This window comes from Amblyraja radiata, chromosome 18 (genome assembly GCF_010909765.2).
Source record: "Amblyraja radiata isolate CabotCenter1 chromosome 18, sAmbRad1.1.pri, whole genome shotgun sequence".
In the NCBI taxonomy this organism is placed as follows: Eukaryota; Metazoa; Chordata; class Chondrichthyes; order Rajiformes; family Rajidae; genus Amblyraja; species Amblyraja radiata.
The window spans coordinates 31,713,625-31,728,745 of NC_045973.1; the positions used below are offsets into that span (position 1 = coordinate 31,713,625).

The 15,121-nt window shown below is 45.9% G+C and overlaps 1 protein-coding gene across 1 annotated transcript in view; it reads right to left on the bottom strand.

The window, feature by feature from the left end:
- The window catches only part of uba7 (ubiquitin like modifier activating enzyme 7), a 231,125-nt gene that overhangs the window by 96,304 nt on the left and 119,700 nt on the right, over window positions 1-15,121 (bottom strand). Inside the window, exon 22 of the mRNA XM_033037366.1 lies at window positions 5,292-5,384. Within this exon, the coding sequence (XP_032893257.1) occupies window positions 5,292-5,384 (93 nt within the window). The remainder of the gene's footprint in view (window positions 1-5,291; window positions 5,385-15,121) is intronic.

Genomic DNA, 15,121 nt, shown 5'->3' on the forward strand with positions numbered 1-15,121 from the left:
TGACCCCGTGGTTCTGGAGTCCCCCAACATCGGGAAATATTTTCCTGCATCTAGCCTGTCCAATCCCTTAAGAATTTTGTATGTTTCTATAAGATACCCTCTCATCCTTCTACAGGTGATCCTGGGACACGTGACAATAAAGAAACCATTGAACCGCAAGTGTCGACACAAAAAACTGGAGTAACTAAGCTGGTCGACTCAAAACATCACTTATTCCTTTTCTCCAGAGATGCTGTTTGACCCGTTGAGTTACTCCAGCTTTTTGTGACTATCTTTGGTTTAAAACATGGGGGGGACCGGGATCTGCAGTTCCTTACAACACATAACCACCACTAGTGTAGATGGCACATGTTGGTCAGTGCAACGTATGTTGGGCCGAAGGTCCTGTTTTCACGCTATATGATTCTATAATTGTGAAATTTGCATTGAAACAGACTTGAAAAAGATTGCGACTACCATTTTGACTCACGATTTTAAGCAATTATTAACTGACTCACTTAATATTTCCTGTACGAGCCAGGGGCGGAAATCCTGGGGGGTACAGGGGGGACACTCCCCCCCATTCTTTGAGAGGTGGGGGACAATCCCCCCATGTTTTGTCATCCGGACTCTATCAGCCGCTTTCTAAGGGCCAAATTGGCCCATTCGCGGGGCCTTTCAGTGCCCGTTGAGGCTTAAAATCAAACTGCTGCATCGAGACGATCAAGGCTCCCGATGGTGAGGCCTCCGCCGGCCGATGAAAGACCCCGTGAACGGGCCGATTCAAGCCCACGGCCGAAACCTCGCACTAATGCATCTCGCTCTCTCCGCCAGCTCAGCGCGGCGCTTGACTTGGGGGTGATTCGATACGGCGTGGAGTCGGCGCCCGATGAGCAGAGGGAACCGGGACCGGGTTACCGTCGCTGCTGGCAGGTACACAGAGAGAGAGAGAGGCCACTCGGCCTGTGCGTTGCTGCTGCTTCACAGTGCCACGGGCACGGGTTTAGATCCTGACTCCGGGCGCTGTCTGTACGGAGTCTTTTTCTCCCCACTAGCGCCTTGTCTGATGTTGATCTCACCCTTGCTGCTGAACAGACCGAGCACCAGCACCGAGTGCTCGCTCTGCCACCTCTCTCGCTTAAGTTTAATTTGACAGTGTGTCTCCACAGGGCCCGCGGATGAAGCCTCCGAAGCTGTGTGTGTGTGTGTGTGTGTGTGTGTGTGTGCGTGTGCGTGTGTGTCCATTCTCGTGTGGCCGCCAAGAAATTGTGTCCCCCCCGGTCCCCCCCATGTTTTGGTAACGATTACGTGCCTGGTACGAGCTGTATAGGAAATATTTCGGTAGCACTCTTCACAAACTCAGGAATCCAATGCAGTATTCATTTTAGACTTTAGTCCAAAGACTTTAGACAAACAGCACGGAAACAGGCCTTTCCACCCACCAGTTGATCACTGACCAACCTGCACACCAACACTGTCCTATACACAAGGGCCAATTTACAATTTTACAGAAGCCAATTAATCTATAAAACTGTATATCTTGTCTGAGGAAGGGTTTCAACCCAAAACGTTGCCTATTTCCTTCGCTCCATAGATGCTGCCTCACCCACTGAGTTTCTCCAGCATTTTTGTCTACCTTTGATTTTCCAGCATCTGCAGTTCCTTCTTAAATATCTTGTAGCTTAATTTGGCCTTGGTAAAATTGTAAATTGTCTCTAGTGTGTGGAGTTCTAGTGTATGGGGTGATTGCTGGTCGGCACAGACTCGGTGGGCCGAAGGGCTTGTTTCCGCGCTGTACCTCCAAAGTCCAAAGATGCTCACACTCAAAGAGGTTAAGAAAGGAAATTTCAAAACCTTTTGCTCCATGGCTGCATTAACAGTGTGAGCAAATATGGGAGAGATCAGATATCTTGGAGGGTTCAGGGCTGGAGGAATTTACAGAGATGGGGAGGGCATGAGACTCGGAGGAACTTTGAAACAAGGATCTCAAGTAGAGAGAGTTTGGAAGTTAGAGTTAATAACTGGAAATAGCAAAAGGTGAAATTAGAACTTAACACAAAATGTAGCAAGAGTAGGATTAATGGCAATCGTTTCATCAGGAACCATAATGTAGACTTTCTTCCAGCCAACCATCGTTAGGAAGAGTTTCAGAGAGTGCCTTTACAGGAGGATTATAAATCAATACAGAGACTCTATCTGCCTGCCATCACTTTTAATATTATTATAAACATTCTGCTTTAGAAGCTGTGTGGATGTTAAGTGCACTGGCACTGCGCCAAGCTTGTTTTCACTTTGAACGTTGGGAACTTTGGCAGAAGGGGAAGGCTGGATTTGACATTACTCCTCGTTGAAGTCAGGCACAGGGTGCTCACTGCCCACGGCTAAAAGTTAGTCTAGAATACTTTGCGTTGAACGTAAAGAGAGTTGACTAGAAATTGAGTTCACTCTTATATGGTGTGTTAAATGAGCATTCTGAAGGGTTCTGAAGGGTGAAATTAGCATTCTGACCCGACTTCAAAGGGTCCCGACCAGAAATGTCACCGGTCCATGTCTTCCAGAGATGCTGCCAGACAGTGGCGGACTGGGTCTAAAAATAACTAAATCGGGATACTTAAGGGCCGGTCCCAGTTGGGCGTCATTTGCACGTCATTTACGCGACATCATTTACGTGTCACGACACGCGCATCGTAACGCGCGCACGGCGACCCAGGATTTTGGGATTCTCAAAATCCTCGCGCGCCACCTGCGTGATGTGCAAATGATGCCCAAGTGGGACAGCCCCTTTACTTTTAAAATAGGAACCACAGAGAGGGGGGGGGGGGGGGGTGTGAGGCAAAACAGTTTGAAAGAAGGATCCCGTCTGAAACACCACCTATCCATTGTTCTCCAGAGATGCTCCTGACCCGCTAAGTAACTCTGGACTTTTTTCTAACACAAACACAAGAAACTGCAGATCCTGGTTTACAAAAAAAACTAAGTGCTGGAGTAACTCAGCGGGTCAGGCAACATCTTTGGAGAACATAGATAGGTGACGTTTCAAGCCGGGAATCTTCAGATCAATTTTTAAAAACCTGTTCATCCTGCACTGCAAAAACTGCGACCTGCACGGTGCCCAACAGCAGTGCTTGCAGAGACTGCAGAAGGAATGTCGCTGGAGAACACTGGGGGGCACAGTAGCGCAGCGGTTAGAGCTGCTTCCTCACAGCGCCAGAGACCCCGGGTTCGATCCTGACCTCGGGTGCTGTCTGTGTGGACTTTGCACGTTCTCCCTGTGACTGCGTGGGTTTCCTCCGGGTGCTCCGGTTTCTTCCCACACTCCAAAGACGTGCGGGTTTGTAGGTTAATTGGCCTCTGCAAATTGCTTCTATTGTGTCGGAAGTAGATCTGAAAGTGGGATAACATAGGACTAGTTCTGATGGATGATCGATGGTCAGCGTGGACTCTGTGGGCCGAAGGGCCTGTTTCCATGCTGTAAACGAATAATATGCAGGAGGTAGAGACAAAGATAATCAGGAAAGATTGGACAGGCTGGGGTTTGGTTACAGACCGATCTATTAAACTCTGGCCGTGATAAACATGGGCCTGGAGATATTCTCACTTGTGGGAGAGGCCAGACTCGGGTCTTTAAATATAAGACAGACGTTAATAAATGCAGACTCGTTTAGAAACTAATTTAGACAGTGGTTACCAGCGCCAGGGAATGCTGGGGTACAGAGTACTAAAGCACCAAATAGGCAGGTGAAGGTAAAAAGTAGACAGAGAGAGTGCAAGAGTTACAAGTGGATAGAGCATAGCACTTAGAACAATACAGCCCTTCGGCCCACAATGTCTACGCCAAACACAGGCACCGTTAACCTGATCTCCTCTGCCCGCAGGTGATCAATATCCCTCCATTCCCTGCACATCCATGTGCCTATCCAGAAACCTCTTAAATGCCACTGTCGTATATGCCTCCACCACCACCCCTGGCAGTGCGTTCCAGGCACCCACCAGCCTCTGTGGAAGAAAACTCAGCCCCACACATCTCCATTAAACGTTGCCCCTCTCAGCTTAAAGCTATGCCCTCTAGTCTTTGACATTTCCACCCTGGGGAAAAAGATCCTGACTGTCTAACCTATCTAGCTCTCTCATCATTTTATATATTTCTCAGTACCGCAGCCCAGTCCATCACACAAACCAACCGCCCTCCCGTTGACTCCATCTACACTTCACTCTGCCTCAGCAAGGCCACCAGCATAATCAAAGATAGACAAAAGTGCTGGAGAAACTCAGCGGGTGAGGCAGCATCTATGGGGCGAAGGAAATAGGCAACGTTTCGGGACGAAACGTTGCCTATTTCCTTCGCTCCATAGATGCTGCCTCACCCGCTGAGTTTCTCCAGCACTTTTGTCTACCTTCGATTTTCCAGCATCTGCAGTTCCTTCTTGAACAGCATAATCAAAGACCAGTCTCACCCTGGTCACTCCCTCTTCCATCAGGTAAGAGACACAGATAAGTGTGAATTCGCACACCTCCATATTCAGGGCCAGTTTTTTCCTAGCTGTTATCAGGCAACTGAACCATCCTGTCACCAACGAGAGAGTGGTCCTGACGTGCTATCTGACGTGCTCATTGGAGACCCTCAGACTATCTTTAATGGGACTTTATCATGCACTGAATGATATTCCCTTCATCTTGTATCTGTACACTGTACGGCTTAATTGTAATCATGCATAGTCTTTTTTCGCTGACTGGCTAGCACACTCCAAAAAAGCTTTTCACCGTACCTCGGCACAGGTGACAATAAACGTAACAGAACTATACCATCAGAATGAGTGACCTGTCCTCAGCACTAAAACACCAGCATGGACTATTTGGGCTCTGTGCCTCTGTGCTGTAAATCCTAAGATACAAAACAGCTTAACCCAACATGTCCCCCAGGTTTAATAACTGCTGGCAGTTCTGGCTGCTCCCTGACTCTTCCCTCCGAGTATCCTGTGCATACAGTAATTGTTGGCATCGATCTTGCTGCGCAGATGTTACAGTGACAGATCGCCTGTGGTGACAGGTAAGGTGAAAGCTGGGGACCAACATTCAATCCGTCCCGGGGAAATGGCCGAGCGCACTGATTGATTGCTGCTCTGGTGTTACTAATCCTGCAACTGTTAGTTCGGGGCTCAGAGATTCCGCCTCAGTTCACTCGGCAAATATTAGACAATGATCAACATGCCCTGTGGTTTTTGCGTCCCCTCCTCTTACAGCGGAGGATCGTGTTCGCTGGCTTGTCTGTGCGTGCCACTGCTCGGTGCTCTCCCCAGGTGCCTGCTCCCTACCTTGTGGAGGGTTGCCGGTGGAATGTCGTAATTCTCTGCCCTCAGGTTAGAAGCAGCCACGATGAAATCCATGTGGAAGTTAGTGTCATCGTCCTGCAAAATAAAACACACAAGAACTTGTGCGTGAAAAGAAATCAACCATTTCAGTTTAGTTTATCGTTTACATCAGAGATACAGCACGGAAACAGGCCCCTCGGCCCACCGAGTCCGCGCCGACCAGCGATCCCATTACACTAGCGTGCACCACACACGAGGGACAATTTACAATTTTTACCAAAACCAATTAACCTACAAACCTGGGGTTTTAAATGCTGCTGCACCCGCTGAGTTTCTCCAGCATTTTTGTGTACCTTCGATTTTCCAGCATCTGCAGTTCCTTCTTGAACAACCTACAAACCTGTACGTCTTTGGAGTGTGGGAGGAAACCGGAGCACCCTGGGAAAACCCACGCGGTTACGGGGAGAACGTACAAACTCCATACAGACTGCACCCGTAGGCAGCATCGAACCCACGTCTCTGGTGCTACCGTAGATCACATGCAGGCAGAGCAGATTAGTTTAACTTGGCATCATGTTCGGCATGGGCATTGTGGGCCGAAGGGCCTGTCCTTCTGCTGCACTGTTCTGTGTACTATCTTCTATTTCTGCTGTTTTTTATCTTCCCCTTTAAGATACTCGTTAAAACATTCTTCCAAAGATCAAGATCATGAGCTATGACATTCATGTCAGTGCTTATTCGTGGAAGGAGAGGGACAGGAAGCAGCAAATTGTAGGGCGGCCAGCCTAACATCTGTTCCATGTTCTTTACCCAGGATTTATTTTTGTTTAGAATGAGCAGAATAACTGAGCCTCCATGATCCTAGGTAGAGAAGTCCAACAGTTTCCACCCTCCAAGTGAAAAAAAATCTCTTTATTGCCAACATACAGGATGGCACAGTGGCGCTGTGGTAGAGTTGCTGCCTTACAGCGCCAAAGACCCGGGTTCGATCTTGACTACTGGTGCTGTCTGTACGCAGTTTGTACGTTCTCCTTGTTACCTGTGTGGGTTTTCTCTGGGAGCTCCGGATTCCTCTCACACTTCAAAGACGTCAGGGTCTGTGGGTTAATTAGCTTCTGTAAATTGTAAATTGTCCCTAATGTGTAGGATAGTGCTATTGTACCAGGTGATCGCTGGTTGGCGCTGACCCGGTGGGCCAAAGGGCCTGTTTCCATGCTAAAGTAAAGTCTAAAGCAACTGGCAATTTGAAAAGAAATGTCAGCGAAGCGCTTATATTTCTCCTGTGGTTCAGATAAGGCTCATGTACAAGGCTCGTTCGGCTGTGGAGGGTAAACAGATATTAAATTTGATTAATTAGTTCAGTGCAAGATAAAGTCCAGTAAAGTCCAAATAAAGATGGCTGAAAGGTCGTCACTTAGGTAGATGGGAGGTCAGGACCGCTCTCTGAGTCATACAGCGTGGAAAAAGGCCCTTCAGCCCGACGCGCCTACACCATTGTTGGTGAGAGGACGGTTCAGTTCCCTGATTACAGCTGGGAAGGAACTGCCCCTGATTCTGGAGGTGTGCATTCTCAAACGTCTGTACCTCTTGCCTGATAGAAGAGGAGAGAGAAGAAGGAGTGACCAGTGCAAGACTGGTCCTTGATTATGCTGGCGGCCTTGCCGAGGCAGTGTGAAGTGCAGATGGTGTCAACGGAAGGGAGGTTGGTTTGTGTGATGGACGGGCTTGCGTCCACAATTCTCTGCAATTTCTTGCGGTCTTGGATGGAGCTGTTCCCAAAACCAGGCTGTGATGCATCCTGATGAAATGCTTTCTAGGGGGCATCCTTAAAGGTTGTTTGGGACCTGCCAAACTTCCTCAGCCTTCTAAAATCCTCCAGCACTTTGTACTTTTGTTCAAGATTCCAGCATCCAAGGGCGGAAATCGCTATCAAAACATGGGGGGGTGACACAATTTCTTGGTGACCGCACGCACACACACGCGAGGCTTTGGCTGTGGGGCCCTGTGGATGGTAACATCGGGAGCTGTCCTGGTTGGTGACCGACTCCGAACTCCAGCAACAGCATCTTTGTCCGCCCCGAATCGTGGGGCTTGAATTGGCCCGTTCGCGGGGCCTTTCATTGCCCGGCGTGGCCAAAAGCCCATCATTGATACAGATTGTGAAATAGGAGCTTTAAAGCCAGATATCCAGATTTAAGAAGAACTCCTCCACAGCTATAAAACTCGAGAATCAATCCTGTATATGAAGGAACTGTAGATGCTGGTTTAAACCAAAGATAGACACCAAATGCTGGAGTAACTCAGCGGGCCAGGCAGCATCTCTGGAGAGAAGGTGTCTATTGTGAACCAATCATCCCTTTCACACGCCATTCTTGGAGATGTTGCCACTTACTCTGACTCTTAACTCCACCTCATTTGGTTATTCCGTTATTGCACTTCAATATTTTTTTTGCATTAATCCAATTTGCACCTGAATCTTTGTTTCAATCTGCTGCTTTGCATTTGTCGTTGTATTTATTGTTGTGCTTATTGTATTTATTGCTTTCCCTGTGACCTTCATGCAAACTAGGATTCTCATTGCACCACGGTGTTTATGACAATAAATTAATTTACTTTAGTTGAGATTAGGGATACCATGTTTGTTGTATGATAACCAATTCTTGACCCACATTGCTACACCAGACTGAATTCCACGTGCTCTAACCTCTTCTGTTGAAACTTTATGATAAGCTTTCTGAAAATCCAACTGGGTCCTTCCCCCTTATCTATCCTATCCTATCCTACTAAACACTTTGTTCAGTTCAGTACAGCAGGGAATCAGGCCCTTTGCCCCACCGAGTCCACACCGACCATCAATCACCCGTTCACACTACTTCTGTGTTATTCCACTTTTGCATCTGCTCCTTATACACCAGGGCAATTTACTCCTTATACAGAGGCCAATTAACCTCCAGACCCGCAGGTCTTTAGGGTGTGGGAGGAAACCAGAGCACCCGGAGGAAAACCACGTGATCAGAGAGAACGGGCAAACTCCATATAAATAGTGCCCGGAGTCAGGATTGAACCTGGATCTCTGGCAGCTGCTCTGCCAGCTGTGCTGGCCCTCTTCCATAAAGAAATGCAGCAGATTAGTAAGAACACGACTGCCCTTTGGCAAATCGCCACTCCTCAATCCTATTATTCTTTGCATGGGACTGCAGATAATGTTTTATTAATGTTTCAATAATGTTTTATTATTAATGTTTAATGTTTTATGTGTCATTTTGGAGGAGCAAGAAACCAAGAACCATTCCTAACTGTCACTGCTTGTCATGTTGTCACTTGCGGGCAGAGCACCAAGGCAAATTCTTTGTATGTGAATACTTGGCCAATAAACTTATTCATTCATTCATTCAGATGCTGGTATCTTGTGCAAAACACAAAATGCTGGAGGAACTCAGTGGGTCAGGTAGCTTCTGTGGAGGAAATGGACAGGTCATATTTTGGGCTGGGCCCCTTCTTCAGACTCAATTCAGATTATTTTCAAGGTATTCTGTTATCTTCATTATGAATGCCAACATTTTTCCTGAGATTGCTGCTAGCTTAATAGGTCAATAGGTTTACGTTTTGTCATTCCCTCCTTTCTTAGGCAGTGGGTTCACATTTGCTGCTTTCCACAAGAACCTATTCTAGAATCTGTACAAATTTGGACCATAATTATCATAGAGACATGCAGTGTGAAAACTGGCCCTTCAGCCCAACTTGTTCATTCTGACCAACATGCACCATCTACTCTAGTCCCACCTATCCCTCTAAACCATCCATGTACCTGTCTAAATGTTTCTTAAACTTTGTGACCCAACCACATCCTCCTGCAGCTAGTTCCATACACTCACCACCCCTTGAATGAAAAAGTTGCCCCTCAGGTTCCTATTCAATCTTTCCACCCTCACATTAAACCTGTGTCCTCTGGTTCTCGACTCTGTGCATTTACCCTGTCTATTTCTCTTGTGATCTTGCATACCTACATAAGTTCACCCTTCATCCTCCTGCACTCAGAGGAATAGAGTGCTAGCCTGCTCAACCTCTCTCTCTATAGTTCAGGCCCTCGAGTCTTGGCAACATCCTTGTAAATCTTTTCTCTACACTCTTTCCAGCTTCACAACATCTTTCCTATAACAGGGTGACTAAAACTGAGCACAATACTCTTTCGTGGCCTCACCAATAGCTTGTACAGAGCATGCATCTAATTCAAACCTCTGGGGTATAGCTGGTCAGTCCTTGGGTTATATAAGCTGTCATGATTAATAACTTCAGTTCCATTTTTTCAACTAATATTTACAATATGACCTTAACATAACACATGTATCAGGGGAATTTTTTTAACAAGCATTACAAGCTATCCATGTTATGAGAAATTAATATTTACCCAATTCCCATCTTGGGCTAAGTCTAAAACTACAACATAACAATGCATGGCAGCATCTGAAGACTGAAGAAGGGTCTCGACCAGAAATGTCACCTATTCCTTCGCTCCATAGATGCTGCCTCACCCACTGAGTTTCTCCAGCATTTTTGTCCACCTTCGATTTTCCCAGCATCTGCAGTTCTTTCTTAAACATAATAAGGCATGGTAATTCCTTCAGTTCCTCATTCTTGCCCCAGTTTTGTTTCTCTGATATATCTGTTAGAGTTGTATTGCCTTCCTTCTTGAAGACAGATATAAAGTAATTGCTTAATTTATTTACCCTTTCCTAATATATGAGGACAGGGCAAGCTCGGACTTTATTCCTTGGAGTTCAGGGGGCTGAGCGGTGATCTTATAGAGGTGTATAATATAATGATAGGGTGAATGCACAGTCTTTTAACCCTGGGTATGGTAATCAAGAACCAGGTATAAGGTGAGAGGGACAAGATTGAATATACGCTCGAGGGGTAACTTTTTTCACTCAGGGACTGGTGGGTATATGGAGAGAGCTGTGAGAGGAGGTCGTTGAGGCAGGTACTATAACAGCACTTAAGACACTTGGACAAGTACGTGGATAGGAAAGGTTGAGGGATATAGGTCAAATGTGACTAGCTTAGATGAGGCATCTTGTTTGGCATGGGTGAGATGGGCTGAAGGGCCTGTTTCCGTGTTGTATGACTCCATGACATTTTTATGATTTCTCCTCTCAGTCTGTTAAATGACTCGCATTCGCCCTTGAAAAACGTTTTGTTTTCACATGCCAGTCTAACAGCCGGCTTTTATTATACTCTCCAGCACGCTCTCACAGTTATCTGGCGTTTACTTTTATCATGTTCTCCGTCTTCTTTTGTTGGACTCTTACAACATTTCCATTCCTCAGGCTTAATGCTTTCTCTGGCAACTTTGCAATCATCGTCCTTTGATTTAATACTATCTTTCATTTCTTTGGTCAGCCACGAATGAATCATTTTTTCTTTCGGGTTTTTGTAACTTAAAGGAAGATAACTTTTTATACATTATTTCTTTAAATGCTGTCTACTGTCATCCTTTCAACACATGCTCTCTCTAAACCGCAATCCTTTCATAGATCTAAACTAAGGAAACTATGAAGTTAAGACTTGTTTTTCTATTGAACCTACATGACTTAAAAAAAAGTCGTAAAATTCTATCATTGTATGATCATTCTTCCTCAAAGGCTTGTGAACAGCACAATTATCAATTAACTTGAGTTTAGTTTATTATCACGTGTGCCGAGGTATAGTGAGAATCTCTTGTTGTGCGCTGACCAGTGTTCCTCTCTGCAAGAATCAAGAGTGTTTGTCCGATGTATTGGAAATGGAACAATGTAATTCCTACTTGCTACAGCTTTACAGTCCATTTACATAATCACACATGCTACAACCAGGGGATTAAGGTGAGAGGGGCAAAATTTTATATGAACCTGAGGAGAATCCCATTTCAAATCCTTTTAACTTATCTCAATCAGATGTCCAATCTTTCATGCTCATGGCCACACAATACATAGGGTGGCGCAGCGGTAGAGTTGCGTTACAGCGACAGGGATCCTAGTTTGATCCTGACTACAGTTGTTGCCTGTACGGAGTTTGCACATTCTGCCCGTGGGTTTTCTCCGGGCGCTCTGGTTTCCTCCCACATTTCAAAGACGTGCAGGTTTGTAAATTTAACTGCCGTCTGTAAATTGTCCCTAATGTGTAGGATAGAATTAGTGAGCGGGTGATCGCTGGTTTGTACACTCGGTGGGCCGAAAGGTTTGTTATATCCATGTTGTATCTCTAAAGCCAACGGAAACTAAAACACACAAATAAATATACGGTAATCAATAACGTAATAAATTAATTATCAGTAAAACAGGTAACCAGACTGTAATAGAGCAAAATATAAGTCTGTGGTGCAACCAAAACAAAGTCCATAGTAGATCATTTGCTGAAGTGCTGGTTCGTGTTGTGTTCAAGAACAGGATGGTTGCCGGGAAGCAGCTATTCTTCAATCTGGAGGTCCCGCATTTAGTTCCTGTATTTTCTTCCCAAGGATAATCGTGAGATAGAAACATAGAAAATAGGTGCAGGAGTAGGCCATTCGGCCCTTCGAGCCTGCACCGCCATTCAATATGATCATGGCTGATCATCCAACTCAGTATCCTGTACCTGCCTTCTCTCCATACCCCCTGATCCCTTTAGCCACAAGGGCCACATCTAACTCCCTCTTAAATATAACAAATGAACTGGCCTCAACTACCTTCTGCGGGAGAGAATTCCACAGATTCACCACTCTCTGTGTGAAAAAGGTGAGATGAGAGTGTGGCCAGGGTGGTGTGGGTCTTCGATGATATTAGCTGCCTTTTTGAGGCAATGCCTTCTGTGCATTCCTCCAATGGTGGCAAGGTCGGCACCTTTGATGGACTGGGCACTATCTACCACTTTCAGCAGCCGCCGTCGTTCCTGGATGTCTGAGTTACTGAACTAGCCCGCGATGCAATCAGTCTGCATGGACTCTGCTGTACACTTGTAGAAGTTTGATACACCAAATCTCCTCAATCTTCAAGAAGATTAGGTAGCACGGTGGCATAGCAGTAGAGCGGCTGCCTTACTGTGCCAGAGACCCGGGTTCGATCCTGACTACGGGTGCTTGTCTGTATGGAGTTTGTATGTTCGCCCTGTCACCTGCTTGGGTTTTCTCCGAGATCTTCGGTTTCTTCCCACACTCGAAAGCCGCACAGGTTTGTAGTTTAAATGGCTTGGTGTAAATGTAAATTTGTTGTGTGTGTGTGTGTGTGTGTGTGTGTGTGTGTGTGTGTGTGTGGTGTGGTGTTAATGTGTGGGGATCGCTGGTCGGCGCAAACTCTGTGGGCCGAAGGGTCTGTTTCCGCGCTGTATCTCTAAACTGAACTAAACTAAGTAAAGGCGTTGATTTGTGATGGCATCAATGAGCTGGGCCCAAGACAGATCATCAGAGATATGCACGCCCAGGAAGTTAAAGTGTCGACTGTCTCCACTGCAGACCTGCCGATGAAGACAGACTAATGGATCCCTGGCTTTGCCTTTCCTTCCTGAAGTCAACAATCAGCTCCTTAGTCTTGCAGATGTTCAGAGCAAGATTGTTGTTCTGGCACCATTCAATCAGATCATCAATCTCCCTCCTGCACTTTGACTCATTGTTAGCCGCTAATCGTCCAACAATGGTAGGATTGTCGACGAATTTAAAGATGGAGTTGGAACTGTGTCTGGCCACACAGTTATCTGTATAGACTGAATAGACCAGGGGACAGCATGCAGCCTTGAAGTGCTCCTGTGCTGATGGTTATCGAGGAGGAAGTGTTGCTGCCAATTGGAAGTGTTGTTGAGGTTCAAAGCAACTCTTTCCTTTGGACATCCTGCATATATTCCGTGAATTCATTATTCCATCAGTTATTAAGAACTTAAGTAAGAAAAGTAAGGCAAGACCATATGGCTTATCAAAGTTAATTCCACCATTCAATAAGATAATTGCTTGTTCAGTCTCTCGTGTCCCCTTTCTCGTTGATCCCCAGATCTCTTGATCGAAAAAAACCTTCCAGTCTCAACATTGAGTGTCCACAGTTCTTTGGGGTGGAGAGGTCCAAAGTTCAGCAGTGGCCACCACATGGATCTACTGCCCAACCTTGAGCTGGGGCCAAGGTAGCTCAACCAGCTCCATGGCAACTCCCAGTAGGGTCATCCTTCACCTGTGGAGATCATTCAGGAATGGGAATCTGCAGCCTTATTATAATCCTACCCACAGTTCCACCCAGTGTGCTGATCTCTGAATCTCCTTGTACCAGAAACATTGTCCAACTGCATCAAGTCAACAATTAATTTCCAGTTTGATTTTTGACCCACTGTTTTAGTACATGAACAATGGATTCTTTAATCCCATCCATGTGAGACTTCCAGTCAAAGTTTCCAAGCTTCACTTGATCTTAAGTTCATGATAGGAGATGAATTCGGCCATTGGGCCCATCAAGTCTACTCCGCCATTCAATCATGGATGATCTATCTCTCCCTCCCAACCCCATTCTCCTGCCCTAACCCCATAAACCTGAAATATGTACTAATCAAGAATCTATGTATCTCTGCCTTAGAAATGATCCTCCATCTGCAGGATGAGATCAGCATTAGAAGTTTCTGACTTTCTAGTATGCAATATATTTTTGCAGTATCTCATTAGGTGGGATTGTGCCACAGTCACCAGAGCTGCTACTCACAGCTCCAGTGACCTAGGTTCAAACCCGACCTCCAGAGTTTGCGGGTTCTCCCTGTAACCGCGTGGATTTCTTCCGGATGCTCCGTTTTTTTTCCACATCCCAACAACGCATGGATTAGTAGGTTAAATGCATGCTGCAAATTGCCTCTAGTGTGTAATGAAATTATAAAATCTATGTGTGTGTAAACTTATGTTTAGTTTGGTTTGCATCCCAAAACATTCCAAGCAAGAGTGCAGAGGCTGTTGATGACAATGAAAGATATCATTTAAAATATATGCTCTTCTGGAAAAGCAGGATAAATAAAATCCATGACTTCTGGCATGACCTGGACTACAGATACTTAAAGTTTCAGGTTTAGTTCAGTCAGATACAGCGCAGAAACAGGCCCTTCAGCCCACCGAGTCTTGCCAACCAGCAAACAGCCACAGTTTACGAATAAGGGGTAGGCCATTTAGAATGGAGATGAGGATAAACATTTTTTACTCAGAGAGTTGTGGATCTGTGGAATTCTCTGCCTCAGAAGGCAGTGGAGGCAGATTATCTGGATGTTTTCAAGAGAGAGTTAGATGCTCCTAAAGATGGCAGTCAAGTGATATGGGGAGAAGGTAGGAACGGGGTACTAATTGTGGATTATCAGGCATGATCACAGTGAATGACGGTGCGGGCTTGAAGGGCCGAACGGCCTACTCCTGCACATTGTCTATTCGCCCCATACTCCCGCACTCCCCTACACACTAGGACAATTTTCAATTTTTACCGAAGCCAATTAACCTACAAACCTTTACGTCTTTGAATTTTGTGGGAGGAAACCGGAGCAGCCAAAGAAAACCCACGCGATCACAGGGAGAATGTACAAACTCTGTAGTCAGGATCGAACGCTGGTATCTGCCACTACAAGGCAGCAGCTCCACCGCTAGCCACTGTGCTGCTTATGGGGGTGAACGGAAAATAAAAAATGCTTAGTTAAGCATTCGTTCAAATGGTCGTTGGGTGGTTAGTGCCGATCAGATGAGCTGAATAGACTGCAGTGTGTGTTTCAGCCTGAAGAAGGGTCTCGACCCAAAACATCACCCATTCCTTCTCTCCAGAGATGCTGCCTGCCCCACTGAGTTACTCCAGGATTTTGTGTCCATCTTCGATTTAAAC